Source organism: Eretmochelys imbricata, chromosome 2 (genome assembly GCF_965152235.1).
Source record: "Eretmochelys imbricata isolate rEreImb1 chromosome 2, rEreImb1.hap1, whole genome shotgun sequence".
NCBI lineage: Eukaryota > Metazoa > Chordata > Testudines > Cheloniidae > Eretmochelys > Eretmochelys imbricata.
Window position 1 is genome coordinate 202096637 of NC_135573.1, and position 20000 is coordinate 202116636.

The window sequence follows — 20000 nt, forward strand, 5'->3', positions numbered from 1 at the left end:
CTGTGGATCTGGTCTGGGGACAGGCCAGTCAATTCAGAGTATGGAGTCCCTGATCACAAAGACCTGTCTCTTTCAGGTGCTGGTATGAATTTGTTTTATGTTCTCTCCAAACTTGCAGCCCCCATACATCAGGCTCATTTAGACTGAAGTCCTTGGCTGTCTCTATCATCTCTTCTTCAGGGACTTGCTTCCCTTCTTTTCTTCCTCGATATCCCATCTTCTGCCTTTTTCCCCTCCTCATTCCCCAGTGCAACAAATCTTTTACTCAACTAGATATCACCACCACTAGCTATTTTGGGTCTTCTCTCATAAGCTCTATCAGGTGATATTTCATCAATAAGTAGCTTCCATCAGATACCCACTCAAGGATAACATACATAATAGAGCTTCTGCATCCAATCATTTTCTGTATCTCCTCTGTTCACTTTTTAGTTCACTCTGTTCACTTTTTACTGCCTCAGTAGCCATCATTGTATTCTTTTCCTAGACCCTATTCAAAAAAAAAAAAAAAAAACCCCAAAAAACCCAAAACAAAACAAAACAAAAAAAACCCAACCAAGACTGCACCTCCAGCACTGAACACAAAACCACCACTCTCCTTTCAGGCCAAACTCCCATAGAAACTCTGTTAGCTGTTCGCCTTACACCAGAGATAGTCATTTACATTAGAACAAATCATGTGCAAAATGAGTGTAGAAAACTACTAGTGGTGTAATATTGAGATTTTTGGTTTGGTAACACTTAACACCAATTTTGCAGAGAGGTAAATAACAATACGAAGTGCAAAGCAGTGCAGCATTTATGCTCTTGGATAAAAACATGTAGGTATTTGGGGAGACAGTGAGTGCACAAGATTAAAAAGTCCTAGGCCTCTGAAAACAAGAAAGGCCACTGCATAATAGAGAGAATTCAGAGAACAGCTACAAATATGATTAGGCTGTGAATGGACTGACTTAAATGAGAAGATAAGGCTGGCCAATCCTCTGCCATGGTATGCTCCCTTTGCTCAGCTGAGGTGGTACAGAGGGAGTGAAACCTCCCATAACTCCCCTGCTGGGGATACCTAGGGTGACCAGAGTCACAATTACTTACTGGGGCAACACAGCTATACACTGTCCCTTACCCAGGGCTCAGAGCTATGGCTCACTATGTATCTTATGGAGAATCACTATTTCAGGGGCCTACTAAGTAATTAGTTACTACAATATTGTCCACAGCGAACAATGATAAAAGGTATGATAGGAAGGACTGATCTGAACTAATCAAATTATTATAGCATTTGTATTGCTGTGTCTTCTTTAACAGAAAAAGTAATTGTTGGAAAATGGTTCTCCCCTACAGAATTCATTATGATAAAGATCCCCCCTGTCCCCGCCCCGATTCCAACAGTACTAGTTTTAAAGGAAACATTTTATTCAGATTATGGTACAAACTAAAATAGACTATTTTTAAAATAATCCTTGAAGAAAAGGCTTTGGAATGGCTCATTCATAAAGAAGTTGCAATGTAAATTTCTGACTGGAAATAAAATTCACTGACATTCATGTTGGTTGGCACAATTACAATGCACTGAGCTAAACTGGACTGGTAGCTCAGGATGCTCAGTGCATTATAATTTTGTTGATGAATTAATATGTGAATTAATATATTATATAATTATATTTTAATTTTTGTTCATGCAAATATATGCATTAATTAAATTAAATTAATTTCAAGAGTTTGGCTAGTTTTGCTCTCTAATCTAGGGGGTCTATTCTACCCTCAACCTACGTGTGTAATTCTCAGTACTAAAAAGAGATGTGTGTGCCCATTCCTGGGAGGACAAAATCCTAAGAACTACAAAATACTAAGCATTAAACACCCAGCCCTCTTATGTGAAAAACCCACAGGAATGGAAAATCTCTACTAAAATCTTTCCGAAGTTAGATATTGAGTTTCTGCTGAATGCTCCATTCAAAGCATAAAAGTTTATAACCACGTACGAAGGAAAGAGTCTAATTCTGCCACAAGAAGTGTAGGCAAATTCTATGGAAACCAGGCCCTCTCCCGAGGATATGGCCCTCTCCCTGATCCTGTCAAGCTCTCTTCTCCTCCCTGGGCCTCTCCATCTGTACAGAACACACCTTCTCAAAGAAATAGGGGAAGAGGTACTGAGCAGAAATTGATGATCTGAAGAGCATTAACTTCCATGTGGACTCCTGAAATGATGATGAACCCAGTTTGCCCTTGGCTACATTGATAAGTAAGGTATTTTCAGCACCCAGTTCAGACGTATCCATTGCTGATCCCAGTTGCCAGCACTGGTTAATTTTGCTAAAGTTGGTAAGGCTACAGAGATTTCTCATTTAAAAATGAACAGGAAAAAAAATCTCAGAAAAGACCATTTTTACACTCTCTTTATACATTACAAAGAAGCAAAAAAGGCACAAGCTCAATTTATTTTGTCTTGACATTCTATCTTTAATACTGTTCAAAATTCTTCTTCATCTAGCTGACATTTTGTCACTTGGGTAAGAGTCCAACTCACAGTTATATTGTCAGAGGACACTTTGGCTCTGCTTAGTAATTTCTTATGGGTCAAATTCTGATCTCTTTACTCTGCTTTAGTAGCACCTTGCGCCCCCACAAGTCCCACTGAATTCAATAGGGCCACTGCACCACTGACAGGCTTCTTGTCAATTTGATGCCTATGGCTTAGCTGTTAAATACGTTTCAACAACTGTATTTGATTTCTCCCTTTAGTACCTTAGGCCAAAACATTTCACAGTGCTGAAAGAGAAAACAAATTTCAAAGAATAGAAATCATAGAAATGTAAAACTGGGAAGGATCTCAAGAGGTCATCAAGTCCACCTCCTGTGCTGAGGCAGGACCGAGTGAACATAGACCATCCTGAGAGGTGTTTGTCCAACCTGTTCTTAAAATCCTCCAGTTATGTGGATTCCACAACCTCCTCTGGAAGCCTATTCCAGAAAGTTATTCCTAATATTTAACCTAAATCTTCCTTGCTGCAAATTAAGTCCATTACTTCTTGTTCTACATTCAGTGGCCATGGAGAACAATTGATCTCTGTCCTCTTTTAATATCCCTTGATATTTGAAGACAGTTTTCAGGTCTTTTTGTCTCTCAAGACTAAACGTGCAGTTTTTTTCCTTTTCTCATAGGTCAGGTTTTCTAAACCTTTTATCATTGTTGCTTTCCTCTCCAGTTTGTCCCCATCTTTCCTAAGCGTGGCCCCAGAACTAGACACAGTAGTCCAGCTGAGGCCTCACCAGTGCTGAGTATAGTGGAACAATTACCTTCTGTGTCTTACAGATGACACTACTGTTAATACTCCCAGAATATTAGCCTTTTTTGCAGCTGCATCAGATTGTTGACTCTCATTCAATTTATGGTCTATAAACCCAGACCGTTTTCAGCACTACTAGTTAGTCCCCATTTTGTAGTTGTGCAGGGCTGGATTACCCAATAGGCAGACTAAGCACATGCTTAGGGTACCAGCAAAGAAGAGGGCACCAAAAAAAATGAGTTGTTTTTTTTTAAAAAATTGATGTTTGATATTTTTTTTAAAAAGCATTGGAGTAGTCACCATAGGAAAAATCAGAACTTTGTTAGACTTCCTTACACTCTACTATACACTCTTCCCCCGTTTTTCTGTTCTTTTTTTATTACTTATCCCCACCTAAACCAGGGGGGCATTTTACTAACGTAGATTGAAATAATGCAAGGAAATCAGATCCTGTCATGTGTTGTGGTTCAGTTTGACCCATTTTTAGCAGACCATATCTCAAAATATGGGAATGCTGGCAAAGGTAACCCATTATGCTTATCCAAGACGATATGTGATGAACTCATTGGTCTAATGAGTGACAAAGTTCGTTCAGCTGTTGTGGATGAAATAAGTACTGCTGGGTACTTCAGTTTATCTGTCAACTCTACATCTGATCTTTCACATATTGATCAATTGAGTATTGTACTAAGATATGTGTCTCCCACAGATGGAAAACCAGTTGAACGATTTATAACACTCCTCAATTTGAAAAGCCACACTAGTGAAGAAATGGCAAATCAAGTACTGCATTATCTGTGCCAAGTTTGCAAAATAGATTTCTCAAAGTGCAGAGGTCAATCTTATGACAACACTGCCAACATGTCAGGGCATTATCAAGGAATGCAGAAGAAGCTTTTAGAACAGAACAAATATGCCATATTCATACCATGTGCTGCACACTCTCTCAGTCTTGTTGGCCGCAGTGCTGTTGATTGTTGTCCGGTGGCAGTAAGTTTTTTCTCAACAGTCCAGTTACTTTATACATTTTTCTCTGCCTCAACACACCGATGGGCAGTTCTTAAAACATATTTGGGCAATGATCATGTGTTGAAATCTCTGATACTTGCTGGGAGGCACATGCAGTGGCAACAAGTGAAATTCTGGAGTCTTACTCAAAGATTGTGGATGCATTAGAAAGTATAGCTGAAGACCAATCACAAAAGGGAGAAACTATTCGAGAGGCAGAAAACATTGCAAATAAGATGCAAGAACTAGAGTTTGTATTCATGTTGACCATGTGGAATGAATTTTACAACACTTTTAGCACACAAGTTAAGCTCTCCAAGAAAAAGAATTGGATTTGAAAACATGTGCAGACCTCTGTAAGTATTTTACACGTCTTTACTGAATTTCATCGTGTCAATTTCAGATCAATTCTCTAATTTGTTAAGGTTACTTTGAATTCTAATCCTGTCTGCCAAAGTGCTTGCAACCCCTCTCAGCTTGATGACGTCTGCAAATGTTATAAGCACACTCTCCACTCCATTATCCAAGTCATTAATGAAAGTATTGAACAGTACCAGACCCAGGACTGACCCTTGAGGGACCCTACTAAATACACCCTCCAAGTTTGACAGCCAACTGTTGATGACTACTCTTTCAACCAGTTCTTTCAAGTAGTTGTGCACCCTCCTTATATTAATTTAATCTAAACCACATTTCCCTAGTTTGTTTATGAGAATACAAGAACAAAGAGATTGTAATTTATTTGCTTTCTGTTCACAGAACAGTTCTCCCTCCCCACCAAAAAAAAAGCTGATCTGCAAAAATGAGCCCTTGAGAGAAACACCGTTAATAGAATGCAAGTGTAGTACTCACCACAGTGACATTAAAAGCATAAAGGAGATCAAAGGGAAGTGCAGCAATTAAATCAATGATGAACCAGGTAGTCACATAGTGGATACAAATAGATCTTGCTTCAAATATAACTTGGCCAGACTTGCTGACATAGGTTGTTCGGAAATTTAAAATAATATCTGCGTGACAAAGAGAAGAAACAGAATTAGACATAGGTACTTCCTGCTTCAAATGAACTGCAGTGTCAACAGGACAGTAAGTCTATTTTCCAAATGCTTGGAAAGAAAGACATAGGGTCATATTTTGAAGTCCTTACTCAGTTTTCCTTTAATTCTTACTAAGGGTCTGTTCCTACAAACACTTATGTACTTTACACACCTGCCTAGTCTCATTGAACCAGTCACAGGTGTAAAGTTACTCATGTGTCAGTGTATAAATGAATGGGCCCTAGGGAATTATTTGCATCGATTTCAAAGGGAGCTTTTATTGAATAAATTTTTTTTAAAAGCCTCTGAAACCAAACCTAACATTTTTCTTTAATAAATCACATAGGCACAGCTATTACAACAAGGCTGTCACTGAGAAAAATGAAGCCACAATGCATGTAATTCAATTACTTTAAAATATTCTTTTATTAATTACAGGGGAAAAACAATTCTTTTTAATTAAAAAAACTAATTTATTACAACTTTCTGCTATAACAGCTCAACACAGGATTCCAAAAGAAATATCCTCTTCAACAGTAAACACTTGTTTAAAATAGAAAGTGCTGAGCCATCTGAAAAGAACTGACTGGTGGGGTACGTTGGAGAGATATCAGAAGAAATATGAATTATTTGATGGCTTGCGCACTTTGTGTGTTTCCTTTTCATTGTTTAAGGCTGCATGTTGGTCAACACAGATTCTTTTGACATGGCATGCTAAAACACGTTCCATTTCAAATAAAAGTTCAGATCTTGACAGTTCAGTCTCAATTATTTTCACTTCCCAAAAGACAAAGGCCATATCTTGCCCTTAAGCTATGCACATAGCTTCTACTGGTGCCAACGAGAGCTACTGGTATAACTTCTACTGATCTCAAAGGAGCACTGCCACAGATTTAGAGTATTATTATTATTTTATTTTTACAGCACCAGAAATGTGCATGGTTCTTTAAGAATTCTGAGAAGCCTCCCATAAAAGAGAAGTGTGTGGCCCCAGGTAGAAAGGGACAGTGGCAGGGCTGGCTTTCTCCCTGTGAAGACAAAGGGATATAGGGTGGCTTATCTCTGTGGCCTGGTATGCTAGACCTCAGTGGGTTTTCTTGGATGTTTAGGTTCCATAGACAATGTCCATATGTCAGTCCACTATGAACAGACTAAATTACACAGGTATGCTCACTTTTATTGTCAAGGCAAAAAAAACCCCACCAAAATACCAGTGTTTAGCATCTTGAATTATCAGGCAGTTTTGCTCTGAAATATCAATATTTCCTTTCCCTATGTACATGTAGCTTGTGTATTGGGTAGGGTAGTTGTGAAACAAAATTGCACCAACCAAATAAATGATATGAAAAAGTTACAAGGTAGGCTGTAAGTATGTCTCGAATTTTATGGTTCATACTTACATACTCAGTACTCTCCCCCACACACACTCCCACACCTCATACTCCCTCTTCCCCCAATATTTTAACTTTTATTTTTCTTAGCTCCCATTTGGAGGATTGTTCTGTAGTTGGCTCTCTTGTTTTATAGGGAGCTTTCAGGAATTAAACACTTTTTCTCCACAGCATGCACATGGAGCATCAGGTGTTTGTAATTCCTAATCTTGATAAACTGTTTATCTCTGCCTTTTTAATTCAGTCCATCACAGATGTATGCAATGTCCGGCATGCTTGAGCAAACAGACAAAAACAAGCTCTTCTCGGATATCAAAGTTGAAGTGTAGATTTCCAACGCTCAATGCATAAAGCAGCATTACCCGCAAAGCTATAAAAGAGTACCAGGTGAGCTTTACCCCAACATGTATTTATCTGTGGGCTTTCATATAACATGGACAACAGAAAAGCAAAACTGGACAGTTAAAAGTTTTTCCCCCATGCTTTGATTTATTTGAAAGCTCTGCAATTAGAAAATCAAGAATGATTATATCTGACTGCTGAGGAATTAGTAGGTAGATCTGCTTTTCACTAACGTGAGTGCCAAAGGGGAAATAATTAAACATTTATATTAGCTTAAATGTTTCTTCTTTAAATACATCAAAATATAATTAGAAATCTGTGCAGAGGCAAAATAATTAAACATTTATGTGGTGTTAGAGGTTTCTATTTAAATACATCAAAATATAACCAATAGGTAGCAGGGAAATATTTGAGCCAAACAGCTACTAACCATTATATTAAAATCTGTAATTTAAGGGGGACTGATATAGGTTGTACCTCTCTGGAGTCACCTGTGCGGGATGTGTGTAGAAGACACTCTTGCCCTGAACGTTCTTCTCTGGATGGCATCATGACTGTCGTCTGGGTTCCAGACTTGGGGTACAGCTCTCTGGCTGTACCTCTTAGGGAGAGGGGACTGGAGTTGGGTCAAAGTAGTCCAAAAGAAAAAGGTAAAACACTTCCACAGCCTATAAAAAAGTCTGGGCCTCCATGGTCTCATACAGGATAAAAGGCCAGTAGTCCTTGCGAGGAAGGTCTGGCCTCCTTATCTCTTGTATCTCCAGACAACCAAGGCTGAGTCCCAGGGCTCCAAAAAGAAGAGTTAAAAACAAAACAAAAAAAAAAGCGAGTCCCTCTGTTTCTCCAGAGGGCTCAGGCAGCTGGTGCTCTCAAGCTGCTTCCCCCAGTAGGAAGTTCATTGCCTAGAGTCAGGGAGCTCCATGCAGTAGCTGTGTTTGCTCAGGAGTACTGCCCAGACTAAGCCAGGATCCCAACTTTTTAAGTGCCCACACTTCTCAGGATTGATAAGCCCTTCAGGTGCTGTGGGCTGAGGCTCACTGAGTCCAGAAGAGCTCTTTAGCCCCCTCTTGACTGGGTGAGGGGCTGCCCCTCCACAGAGACTGTAAGATATTTGACAGAGTTTTAATATCTTTGCTGACCCAAAGTGGGTAAAAAAAATGGCAGGGGATTGTTCTAACCTAAAACAAAATTCATATAAGAATTGTTGACGAAAGCAAGCCCAAAACAAAGAGTATGTATTGAGTTTGTGTAGACAAATACGCATCAGTTAGATGATCTCCTAGGGTTTTTATAAGTTTACAAATTAGAATGGCAATGGACTTACCATTTCTTGAAATGGTAAGAAATTCCTACCAGACACTATCTTGACTGTACACTTTAATGAGACAGTGACAATTGATCATGCTCTTTCTAGACATTTTAGAGATACTCACAAGCTCTTTCTCATAATTGAGAAGACAATATTTTAGCATTTGAACTTTGAGGAAATTTTCTCATACATCCAGACCATAAACAATTCACAAGGAATCTAAAGATCAGACCTGGAACCATGAGAAATCAGACCATAACTCCAAGACTGACTGTATCCTAGGCAACCTTCAGGATGTAAAGTTTGCAATTCCTGCTACCCTCCTCCACTGTGTCTTTCCGTCCCATCCTATTTTCTCTCTCTTTCTGATTTGTGTCTCTGTGTCTTCTGTTTAATCGTTTCCAAGCTTGGCCAGCTTTGCAAGTGACATAGTTCTATAACAAGATGGGTGAGGTAATATCTTTTATTAGACCAACTTCTTTTGGCATGAGAGACAAGCTTTCAAGCTTCACAGAGCTTTTCCTCAGGTCAAACCCTGTGAAGCTCAAAAGTTTGTCCCTTCCACCAAAAAAGTTAGTCCAATAAAAAGTATTACCTCTCGCAACTAGCCTCTCATATCTCCTGTGACCAATAGTGCTACAACAATACTGCAAACGTAGTTCCATAATGTTATTTCTATAACCAGCACAACAGGTTGAGACAGTGTAAGTAGCTTTGTTCCAGTACGAAGGAGAACAGAGGAGGAAGCCACAACATACTAACTAGATGTCATCTTACACCAGGGAAAAGAGTCATGGTCCAGTGGCAGAGGCCTATTTGTGACTAACCTATGCCTGCAATCTGAAAAGGAGAGGTTGCTCACTTTGTACAATAACTGGAGTTCTTCCACATGTCTGCCCTATGGATACTTCACTTCAGGTGCACGTGTCCCATGCACCTTTGATCAGAGATATTTGGTAGCAGTGCCTGTTCAGTCCACACATGCACTGTAGCTATCCTCATGTGCCATAATAAGGGTATATAGGGGAACGTTGGATAAGCTGTTCTCAGTCCCTTCTCTACTGCAAAGTCTCCTCAAGCCAAGACTCCAAAGCAGAGGGGAAGGAGGGAATGAACAGGAGCACTCTTGGGCATAAACATCTCAAAAGAACTCCAATTACTATACAAGGTAAGTAACCTCTCTGGAGTAATTTCCACTTCAGGTGACTCCCAAGCAGTATCCCCTTAGAAACTTGGACTAAGACTGTTTGAAGAATAGCAATTCCAAAGGCAGAATCTGTCCTAGAGGTGCGAATGAGAGCATAGTGTTGTGAGAAAATGTGAGCCAAAGCCACTATCTACAGATTTCTGCTATTGGAACATTCCTCAACAGGGCTACTGATTTAGACTGTGACTGGGTACAACGGGCCATAACTCTACAAGGGAGCTTGGAATTTAGCAATCTCATAACAAGATAGAACACAGCCAGAGACCCATTTGCAGAGTCCTTGGAGCTCCTTTAATTGTGTCTTCAAAGGAAACAATCTGAGGGAAGCCCTAAAGGGTTTGGTTTTCTTTAGATAGAAAGCCAAAGCTTTCCTGGTGTCTAAGGTATGAAGAGCAGCTCCCCCCCTGGACTGGTGAGGTTAGGGTAAAAGACTGGGAGTTAAATTTCCTGATTATTATGGAAATCTGGGATTACGTTAGGTGGAAAAAAAGGATGTGGTCTAAGAGATACCTTTCCCTATAAAAGACAGTATTGGGGGACTCAGTCTTTAAATTAGGTTAATGGCTCTAAAAGAAGTTTCATGAGGGAGCTGAAGACAAGGTGCAGGTCCTCCCTGACATGTGGGAAGAGATTTGTTAATCCGTTAATGAATCAAGACATAGCAGTGTGAGCAAGTACTGAAAATCCTTGTACTGTGGGGGTTGAAGGGCAGTCCAGAGTTCTTCAGAGCAAAGAGGTAGTCCAAAATATGTGATACGGGGGAGAGACCCTGCTGTGTGTACCAGTGGTGGAATCGCTTCCATTTTTGTAGGTATGATTTTCCAGTAGGTGACTTCCTGCTATTCAGTAATACTTCTGGCACTTCACTTGAACAGTACATTCTATTCCTGACAGCCATCTAGGAGCCAAGCCTAGAGATGCAGAGCAACAAGGTTGGGATAAAGGACCTTCCCCGAGTCTTGGGTCAGAAGGTCGTGTATTAGTAGCAGACAAAGTGATGGGTGAGATGAGAGGCAAACTCAATAAAGGAACCAAACTTGTCTCAGCCAGGCTGGTGTTATTAGGATGATTCTGACTGTGTCTTGTCTGATTTTGGTAATGGTTTTGAGAAGTAACTGAGTTCGATAGGCATATAGAAGGTTTCTTGACCAAAGAATAAGGAAGGTGTCTAACAAATGAGGACCCAGACCTGCCCTCAAACAGAACCGCTGGCATTTTCTGTTGGTGATGGTGGTGAAGAAGTTCACATCTGGATAATCCCAGTAAGAAATACCTTCTTCAGTGTCAAATTGTTGTACTCCCACTTTGTAAACCTGGCAGAAGTGTCTGCTTAGGTTATTTGCTATCATCTTTGGAAATCCTGGTAGGTCTGAGGGCTTAATGGAATAAGCACCAGATTCACAGCTTAGAGCTTCTGTGCAAAGTGTGTGATCTAGTAAATGAACTCGCCATCCTATCAGGGATACTTCTGTGATCACAATGAAGGGAGTTGGCATGAAGGGAACTCCTGAACACACTTTATCTAGGTTTGACCACCAGTTGAGTGATTCCAAAATCTTTGGTGGAATGGACACTATTTTGTCTAGACTGTGTCTATTGGGAGTGTAGACTGTTCTAAATCACAGCTGGAAGCAATGGTGATGGTGTGTGCACCCCACACTGGCCTGGCAAGAACTGAGTGGGGCCAGATGGATCCAAGCTACTAGTTAGGCTGCAAGCCAGGGAGCTAATTGAGGAGGAATAGGCTCCCCTGGGCAGGAACAGGTAGGGCCTGTAGAAAGTCAGGTAGCTGGCCACAGAGTAGAGGGCAGCAACTAGGGCCGAAGAGTCACTCCCTGGAAAGGGGGAGGAGTGTTTGAGGCTGCAGGAAGGAAGGCTGCACAGACTCCTTGAAAAGAGGGAGTGGAGAAGGCCGCATACAAAGAGAAGACAAGTAGAGGGACTGCTAAGGAGGGCGCAGCTAAGAGACTGAGCTAATCCCCAGAGCAATCAGCAGGAGGCACCATGAGTGGAGAGGGACTCCGTCCCAGCAACCAAGATATAAATAGGAGTGCAGTGCCCCAAAGGCACAGGCTTCCAGCTGGCCCAGAAGATCCAGGAACATTATTGCTGAAGTTTGTGGTCTCATCTGAACTTAGGAAATTAGGTTTGTTTACAGTAACAAATCTGTCCTCTGGTAAGCAAGCCCTGAACATCAGGGTAGCTCATATAAAATCTATTCTCTGAATGGGTGACAATGGGCTTTTTTTTTTTTTTCCCATTGAGTTGTAGGTCTATCCTGTTGAATAGATTTAAGGGCTTTAATACTGCAGAGTGAATTTCTTCATAAGATCCGCCTTTGAGAAACCAGACATCTAGGTATGGAAAGATGACTACTCTGGAATGGTGAAGCTGGGCTCCTACTGCCACCATGACCTTTGTGAAGATCCTGGGAGAGGTGAAAAGTCCAAAGGGGAGGGCTTGATATTGAAAATGGTCCTGACCAACTATAAACCATACGAACGCATCTGTGGGCTGGATAGATTGCAATATGAAAACATGCACCTTGGAGGTAGAGAGCTGCAAACCAGTCCCCTGGATCTAAAGATGGTGTGATTGCTGCAAGTGTAACCATCCTGAATTTTTGGCTATGTCTACAAAATGCCAGTGTGTAGAGTACAGACACTGCAGTTGTTTCTATACACCACAGTGAAAGGCAGGCTGTGTGTAGCTACATGCAGCAGTGAAAGGCTCTAAAAGCGGGGAAAAGATCCAGCAGCTCCTTGCCACCAAAGCCTTGATCTGTGGCAGGGAAAGTCTACAAAAATGGGGAGAAAGCAGGACACTACATTGCCAATAATAGCCGTGGAGATGTAGGAGGCACTGCTTTAGGGTGACCAGATAGCAAGTGTGAAAAATCGGGACAGAGGGTGGGGTGTAATAGGTGCCTATATAAAACAAAGCCCCAAATATCAGGACTGTCCCTATAAAATCGGGACACATGTTCACCCTACCTCACTGCTTGGGCATGTAGAAAGCCATGAGAGTATACATACTCTGGGACTTCAGGTGTGTAGGGAACTCTACTCTACTTACCTAAGCTATGCCTCACTATCTACACTGATATTTATACCTATTGATACAGATCCATGCAGTGTCTGTATTCTACATACAGCCATAAGTGGCTTTTGGAAGTTTCCCCGAGAGACTTTTGCAAGCCAGCAGACTCATCCATCACTGCTACAAATTTTATCTAAGGACATTGCAATCATTTGTAATGTATATGATCTTTTAAACATTCCATAACTCTCTTCTTTTCTTTTTTTATTATTAATAAAATCTTTAGTTAGTTTACCGATTGGCTGACAACATGATATTTGGATAAGATCTGAAATATAGCTCGACCTTGGGGCAAGTGTCTGATCCTTTGGGATTGGTAGAACCTCATGTATGGCTAATTGGGTTTTCAATAACTTATCATATAAGACCAGTTTGTCTGAATGGGAACCAAGGGCTGGAATGCTTAATGGGGACTGGATTTTGGCTTCTTGTTAACCAGTGTGATGCTACAGAATCTAAATTCAGCTAGAATCATAGAATATCAGGGTTGGAAGGGACCTCAGGAGGTCATCTAGTCCAACCCCCTGCTCAAAGCAGGACCAATCCCCAATTTTTGCCCCAGATTCCTAAATGGCCCCCTCAAGGATTGAACTCTCAACCCTGGGTTTAGCAGGCCAATGCTCAAACCACTGAGCTACCCCTCCCACCCAATCTCTTTTGTTACTGGTTTGGTAAATCTAATTATAGAATACAACACCTGTTTTGGGGGTGTGCCTGCCTTGTATCTTGCAGTCTGCCCGGAGTGTGGTATTCTTAGCATGGTCCATTCTAGGCATCGGTCACAATTACATCACTCCAAAGAGTGTCACTTGAAAACAGAATTTTTGAGAGCAGCATCGCAGCTTGTGTTATGTCGAGGAGAAACTGACTCTTGTGAAATATCCTGGGCCTCCACTCACATCACTGAAAATTAGGAGAATTCCAGTGGAGCTTACACTGATGTAAGATTGGAATCAGTGAAAGAACAGTCTAGCCCCTTGTATTCAAAATACAGGCCCCAGCATGGAGCTCCAAACATCCCTGTGTTAAATTATTCACTCCTTTGTCAAGTGCTTTTGCTGATTTTATATTATAAATATTTCTCTGTCCTCCCTCTTCATTCGTGTTTTTAATCATGTACCTCAATAACATTCCTCTCTCTGAAAGATGGTTCTTGCTTCTAACTGATTTCTCCTTCACTGTAATCAAATCATGTTTGGTTTCAGACAAAATGCTCTTCCCTTCAATATATTACTGCCTCGTGGACATTTTAAAAAAAATCAATTAATCAATCAATCAATATTTGTGTCGAAGAAAACAAGGAGAAACAGTTGATACAGTACTTTCCTGATTACCTCAGAACTTTATGCATTACAGTAACAATTCATTCCAGTGCACAGCTGCTATGTAAAGTGGCACCATTAACTATCTCAGCCTTTACCTGAACAGATTATCTCTCAAAAGAATAAAGCAGCTTGTCATCTGTGTTTCTTTTAAAAGCTCAGCTGTACATGTTCTGGGATTTAGTCTACTGAAATGTCACCTCTTGTACCCAGAATACCATCTTAGAATTGAACCCTATGGCATCAGAGGCTGTCCTGTACGTTGTTTTTATGGGAGATGCAGTGAATATATTTAAATTGTTTAAAATGTATTTATTGTCTTCAATTTTTGAAGAAACATCAGCATAAATATTTTATACATATTTTAATCTGTTCTTTTAAAAAAACCCTAAAAAATAAATGTGGGAAATGAAATGTAATACTATATTATGATAACGTTTAGGTTACAAAGCTAAGCATGCAATCAGAAAATGCTTTAAATTTAAAGTACATCACACAACATTAACTCTGCACCCTCAGGCATACAGTATTTAATTTTTTGATCATTTGTAATTTAAGAAACACATTTGTATGTCAGGTTGTAAACATTGTTTTCTATTACTATGCACTATTTGAACACTCTGATGTGCTCACATAGTAAAGACATTATAATTCATCTATAAAAAAAGAGCAGCTAGGGTTGAGATTCCAACCTTAAGTTTGACATTCTTCAATCCCTGACTTAATCCCTGACTGTACATTTGTAGACTCAGATTCTACAACTGGCTCCCATGCTTACACCGAACCCCTCTGAAATAAATGAGGCTCCACCTGGACACAGGTGCCTGCCCACAGAAAGCCAACTGAAAGAGAAGCCTTAGTGTAGTATTTTGCATTTAATTAAAAACTACATAAAGTAAATAAATTCATGTTTAAGCAATATAAATAATTCAGACAGACAGACACACACACACACACACACACACAGACAGACATCTAGTAAATCCAGTCCATAGTTCTCCATCTAGTACTCTGCCCAGTAATAGTAAAGAAATTAGCAATTGGGACACTTAGGTTTAAACAATGATTCAGTTAGCAATATTGTCATTGTCAATGCGAGTGCAAGTCAATATTTATTGCCTGAGATAACATAGCAAGTATGCACATTTCTTTAAATGAGAAATATTTCAGTGACACTACAAGGAACTTGGAGAACATGCATTTGTAACATAATCCTCACTTTCTAAACACATTTAGAAATGCTAAAATTAAAATGTGCTCTTATTTCTTTTGGTAACATAGGACTGTGCAGGATCTCCTTGTTCCTCGAGTCAAGTCCCCTGCTATCACAGCCAACTGCCTTTTAGAATCCCTTCCATAAATGTATAAAGCTCCATTTTAAAACTAGTCAGATTGTTTGCCCTCAACTACTGAAGGGTGTTCTAGAACCTAATTCTTTTGCTGATTAGAACCCTTCAAATTTCCAGCCTAAATTTACTCATAGACAGTTCAAACCCACTGATTCTTGTGCCAATGTTGGCCTTTAGTTGAAATAGCTCTTCTCCCTCCCTGGTGTTTACCCCTTGATGTATTTACAGCAAGCAATCATATCCTCTCTGTCTTCATTTTCCAAGGCTAAACAAGCAAAGTTCCTTTACTCTTTTCTCTCATGTCAGTTTGAGCAAAAATTAAAGTAAGTGATGCAATATCCCTGATCCAAAAATGTATTAGAACAATCTCTGAAGCCATTTCTAATTGCAGACTGTGTTAATACTGCCAGAGACACACTATAACTAAGTTACAGGACACCGAACCAGGTGGACCACTGCTCTGATCCAGTATGGCAATTTATATATTTTTATGTTGAAGGAGAGAGACCGAGAGATTAGATGATCAAGAGTAGCTATCCGACAGCTGAAACTCTGAATTTATTGGAGTACTGAATAATACATTTTAAAGCTATTACATAAGATGTCAGTATGCACAACCATTTTTCACATGGAGACTGATTAACTCCTATCTAAAACCTCAAAAGAGGACGGGATAAAAACAGATATGTATGGAGACTATTTTCTAATCAACAGAGAAGTTTCAAAAGGAAAGTTATTCCTTCCAAGGCCACCTGTAAATTCCTAAATGTATCCAACAATGGCTTAGGATAGATGGAAGCTATACAATTAATTTCAGTATAATTTTGCCAATTGTTGAGCAAAACTTGCTAATTCTGGAGAACCACAATCACAAATAAGAACATATAGTACAATGCCAGTTTTAGAAGGGGATGGGGCAAAACAGTCATCTGCTCTCCCCACCCCCAAAGTTCATCAGCATCTGCAAAATCTAAAGTTTAAATTAAAGTAAAAGAAGTTTCTAGCTTTTATGGTTCTGAAGAAATCCTTTCAAACCTGAAGGCCAACTGCCCCTGTACTGAGTGGGCTCCAGAGAGAGAGAGAGAGAGAGAGAGGGGGAGAATTGAAAACAGTAACTGTCAGAGAGGTGTGAACTCTTCCCCCATTCATCTCAGAGGGACAGTCTGAAAACAGTCTCTGCAGACCAGCGTAAGTATTAAGATTGTTAAAAATATATTTTACAAGGAAGGGAACTGAATGACATGATCCCCTCTCTGTAAATTGCAGAAGGCATGAGAACATGAAACCCACTAATTTTGCAGGGGACCCACAGAAACTAAATGCATCTGATATGAATACAGGGCCCATTTGAGCTCTATTTGGGATTCACCTCTCATCTGAGTAGCAGCACCCCACAAGGCATCCAGAATACCCAGAAGAAAACAGAAGCTGAAGAGTTACTCAAGTCACCTCACAGAGAAGACACAAGAGTCTTCCATGATAGGAAAATGAGAATGTTTTGGGGGAAGTTTCTTACATGTTATGTTTTTATAGTTTTGTAAGGTTATTCATTTATTTATTTTACACATTTAGAAAAACTTTTCCCAATATTTGTAGATAAAGTTTATACTTGTTGGGTTAAGATGTTTCCATTCCTTTTTCTGCTTAGCTATCCAGCTCCCTGTTCTCCTCAGTGCAGCCGCCAGTGGAAAGAAACTTAGGCTGTGACAGAGCAGGATCAGCAGAAGGATTCAAAGGGGAAAAAGTGGGCTCCAGGGAAGCAGAGGAAGCACCAGACTTCAAGGCCCCAGGCAGGAGGTAGGATCCAGGGGTGGTGGAGAAAGCTGTAGGGCAAGAGGGGAGAAGGATCCAAGGGATGAGACAGAGTGGACAAAGATACGAGGGAAGGATCTGGAGAGAGCAGAAGGACTCAGGAGGTGGTGACAGCCAGGAAGAAAAAGTAAAAAGGGGAAAGGGAACACAGACTGATGGAGAGAAGACCAATGGAAGGGGAAAAGAGCCAAGAGGTGTGTTTTGTAGAGGGGAGTGGGAAAGAAGAGGAGGAAACATTGAGAGGAAGTGGGAAAGGATCAAGTTGTTGCAGGAGAGTAAGGAGAACCAAGAAGGGCAGGAAACAAGTGAGTAAAACTTTCAAGAATGAGATAGGTGCATCAAGGAGTTATGTTGGGACAAAATGGCTTTGCAGTGTATGTGGGATACTCGTGGAAAGACTGAGAAGTGAATTTATTTCTTTGTTATTTGGACAGAATAAATAAATGTTTGTGGTTTCATACAAATATGGTATTAGCATGTGTTGGCTCCTGTCACAGATAATATTTCAGTTCAAGGACTGTAACAAACCCTAAGTTGCTACATACTTACAATGGACTTCGGAGATGAATTCTACCCACCTTTCAAATGTGTCTTGTTTCCTGAATTTTGTCTTGAGGATAAAGTTCTAGGTTGGCAGTAAGATCAAGTACTGATTGGCACAGACTTAGTTCATAACCCTGGATAAGTCCCTAATTTTCTGAATCTCAATTCATCCCTTTCTTTAAAGTTAGAATAAGATTTCTTTACTTCATGAGGCTATTGTGAGGATAATGTTTGTTGAAGTGTGATACTCAGATACTATGGTGATGATAGCCACAAAAGGCTTTCTGTGGAGGGAGGTGTAAGAATGTGTATAAAAAGCACCACCTAATACTAATACACTGTATCACAAGGATGTCAATTTTATAATTGTTTCTGCTCAATTCTACTACCTGAATTGCCTATAAATATACATAGTTCCTTTGTGAATGTCTATTATTGCATCATATTCTTTCCATTAAAGAAGTTTAAGATGAAAAGCCATCTAAGTCCTGAAACACATTAACAATATGCACATTTTCCTACATCCATTTGACTTTTCCTGTCAGTGAGGTGATCCAAGTAAATTTCAAACTTTTCTTCTCCAAGAGTTCTTCCCTTTACATTTTTTGAACTGTCATTGGGGAGTCATTATTTGGATACATTCACTTTCACAAAAGATTAATTAGGCTTTACTTTTCAACTTTTGGACAATTGGATATTTAATGGTCTCCATTGCCATTTGTATCTTCTTTGCATAAATTCACATAAGGGATGATTCTGATGTAACCTCCAGGAATTATACTGTAAATAATCCTAATAATTTCACTTTACAGCCCATCATTGATTTTGTTTATGTGTTTGGTTTTTTAAAGTTTTTCATGAGGAAGTTCAAATTATCATCATAACACTTAAGGTTTGATTTTCAACTAGATTTCAACCTAACATTATTTGTGTGGGTACAGTTTTGTGTTTGCAGAGAAGCGCAGACACAAAAAAGTGCAGATGCAATATTTGTAGGGACAACTTGTACCTAATAAATAAATAAATAAAATAGACACCACTATTGAAAATAAAGCCCTTTATCATCAGAACCTGAAACCAACATGGTTTTCTGCAGTTCTGTTCTGACCACAAATATCATCCAGTCTCCATGAATATCTGGACCTTAGTGGATGCTATTCACATTAATTTCCTATGCTGTGGTCACAAGCCAAATAAAGACTAATCAGTGGAGAAGTTTTTGGTGAGAGAGAGTTTTTTGCTTTCATATGTAAACCAGTTTCCCAGTGTGAATCACAATTTCAATTCTGGCTATGATTTTTACAAAATACCCAATGTAGAAACATGCCACCGTTTCTCCAGTGTGTTGGACAGGAGACCTGAAATATGACAAAACTGCTCATCCTCACTTGGCTCGAACGCCTCAGGTGAGAAGGTATTGAAGTAAAAATTATTTGTTCACTCACTACACATTAATAGCAGACAGACAGCTAAAGACTTAACTGAAAAGGAGTTAGGTGCTTGGCCTAAATTTCCCTGGAGCTGCCAGGACACCGAAGGCTTACAATTTTGCATGCAGCATCCCACATACAAGATTTCAGAGATGGCAGTTTCCTTTAGCACTTCACCATCTTTTGCTAATTTCTTCAAACCAGATTAGGGCAACAGGTACAGATTTTTTTTTTTTTTAAACTGACTAGGAAAAGGTGACAAAGGGGAAGCAGCAGTTGTGAAAAGGAGGAGAGATACTGGCAACAGCATCTTCTTGTACCCTACGTGGTATATAGAAATTCAAAGTGAGTTGGATGATGGTGGTCCATCTTTCATTTCTTGACAGCTTTCTGAACTTTTGGGGGGCCTAGAACATCTTCATCTGGGCAACTTTTTTTTACAGCCTAACTACCATGTTAATGAATTTGTCGGGAATGCTGAAAAGGAAACAGGAACTACTCAAGCAACAAACATTTTTTGTAAAATTTTGTCAACAAGAGATAGTCATTTTCCTCAGAGACTTCATTATTTCCAGGAATTACATAGTCACCTCTGTGACACTGCGCCCCATACGGCTTTATGAAAATATACTTATGAATGTATATATGACATAACTAGAGTGTGTTTTATGCTACATATGCCACGTAACATATCTCTGTAAAGGTTACGATCTGTTGAATCTATTAATCCTATTTATATGCATGAATCATTTTTGTATTCAAAATTATGAATATTGGCTGCATACTTGTTTGAATCTGAGTAGGTTTTAGTGAAGCAGTTGATCAGCTTCCTGAAAAAAGACTGTTCTCTGTAAGTGCCCAATC

At 39.7% G+C, this 20000-nt stretch overlaps 1 protein-coding gene across 1 annotated transcript in view; it reads right to left on the reverse strand.

Moving 5' to 3' along the window:
- Positions 1 to 20000, reverse strand: part of KCNH8 (potassium voltage-gated channel subfamily H member 8) — a 369341-nt gene that overhangs the window by 139219 nt on the left and 210122 nt on the right. The window contains exon 6 of the mRNA XM_077809313.1: positions 5148 to 5305. Within this exon, the coding sequence (XP_077665439.1) occupies positions 5148 to 5305 (158 nt within the window). The remainder of the gene's footprint in view (positions 1 to 5147; positions 5306 to 20000) is intronic.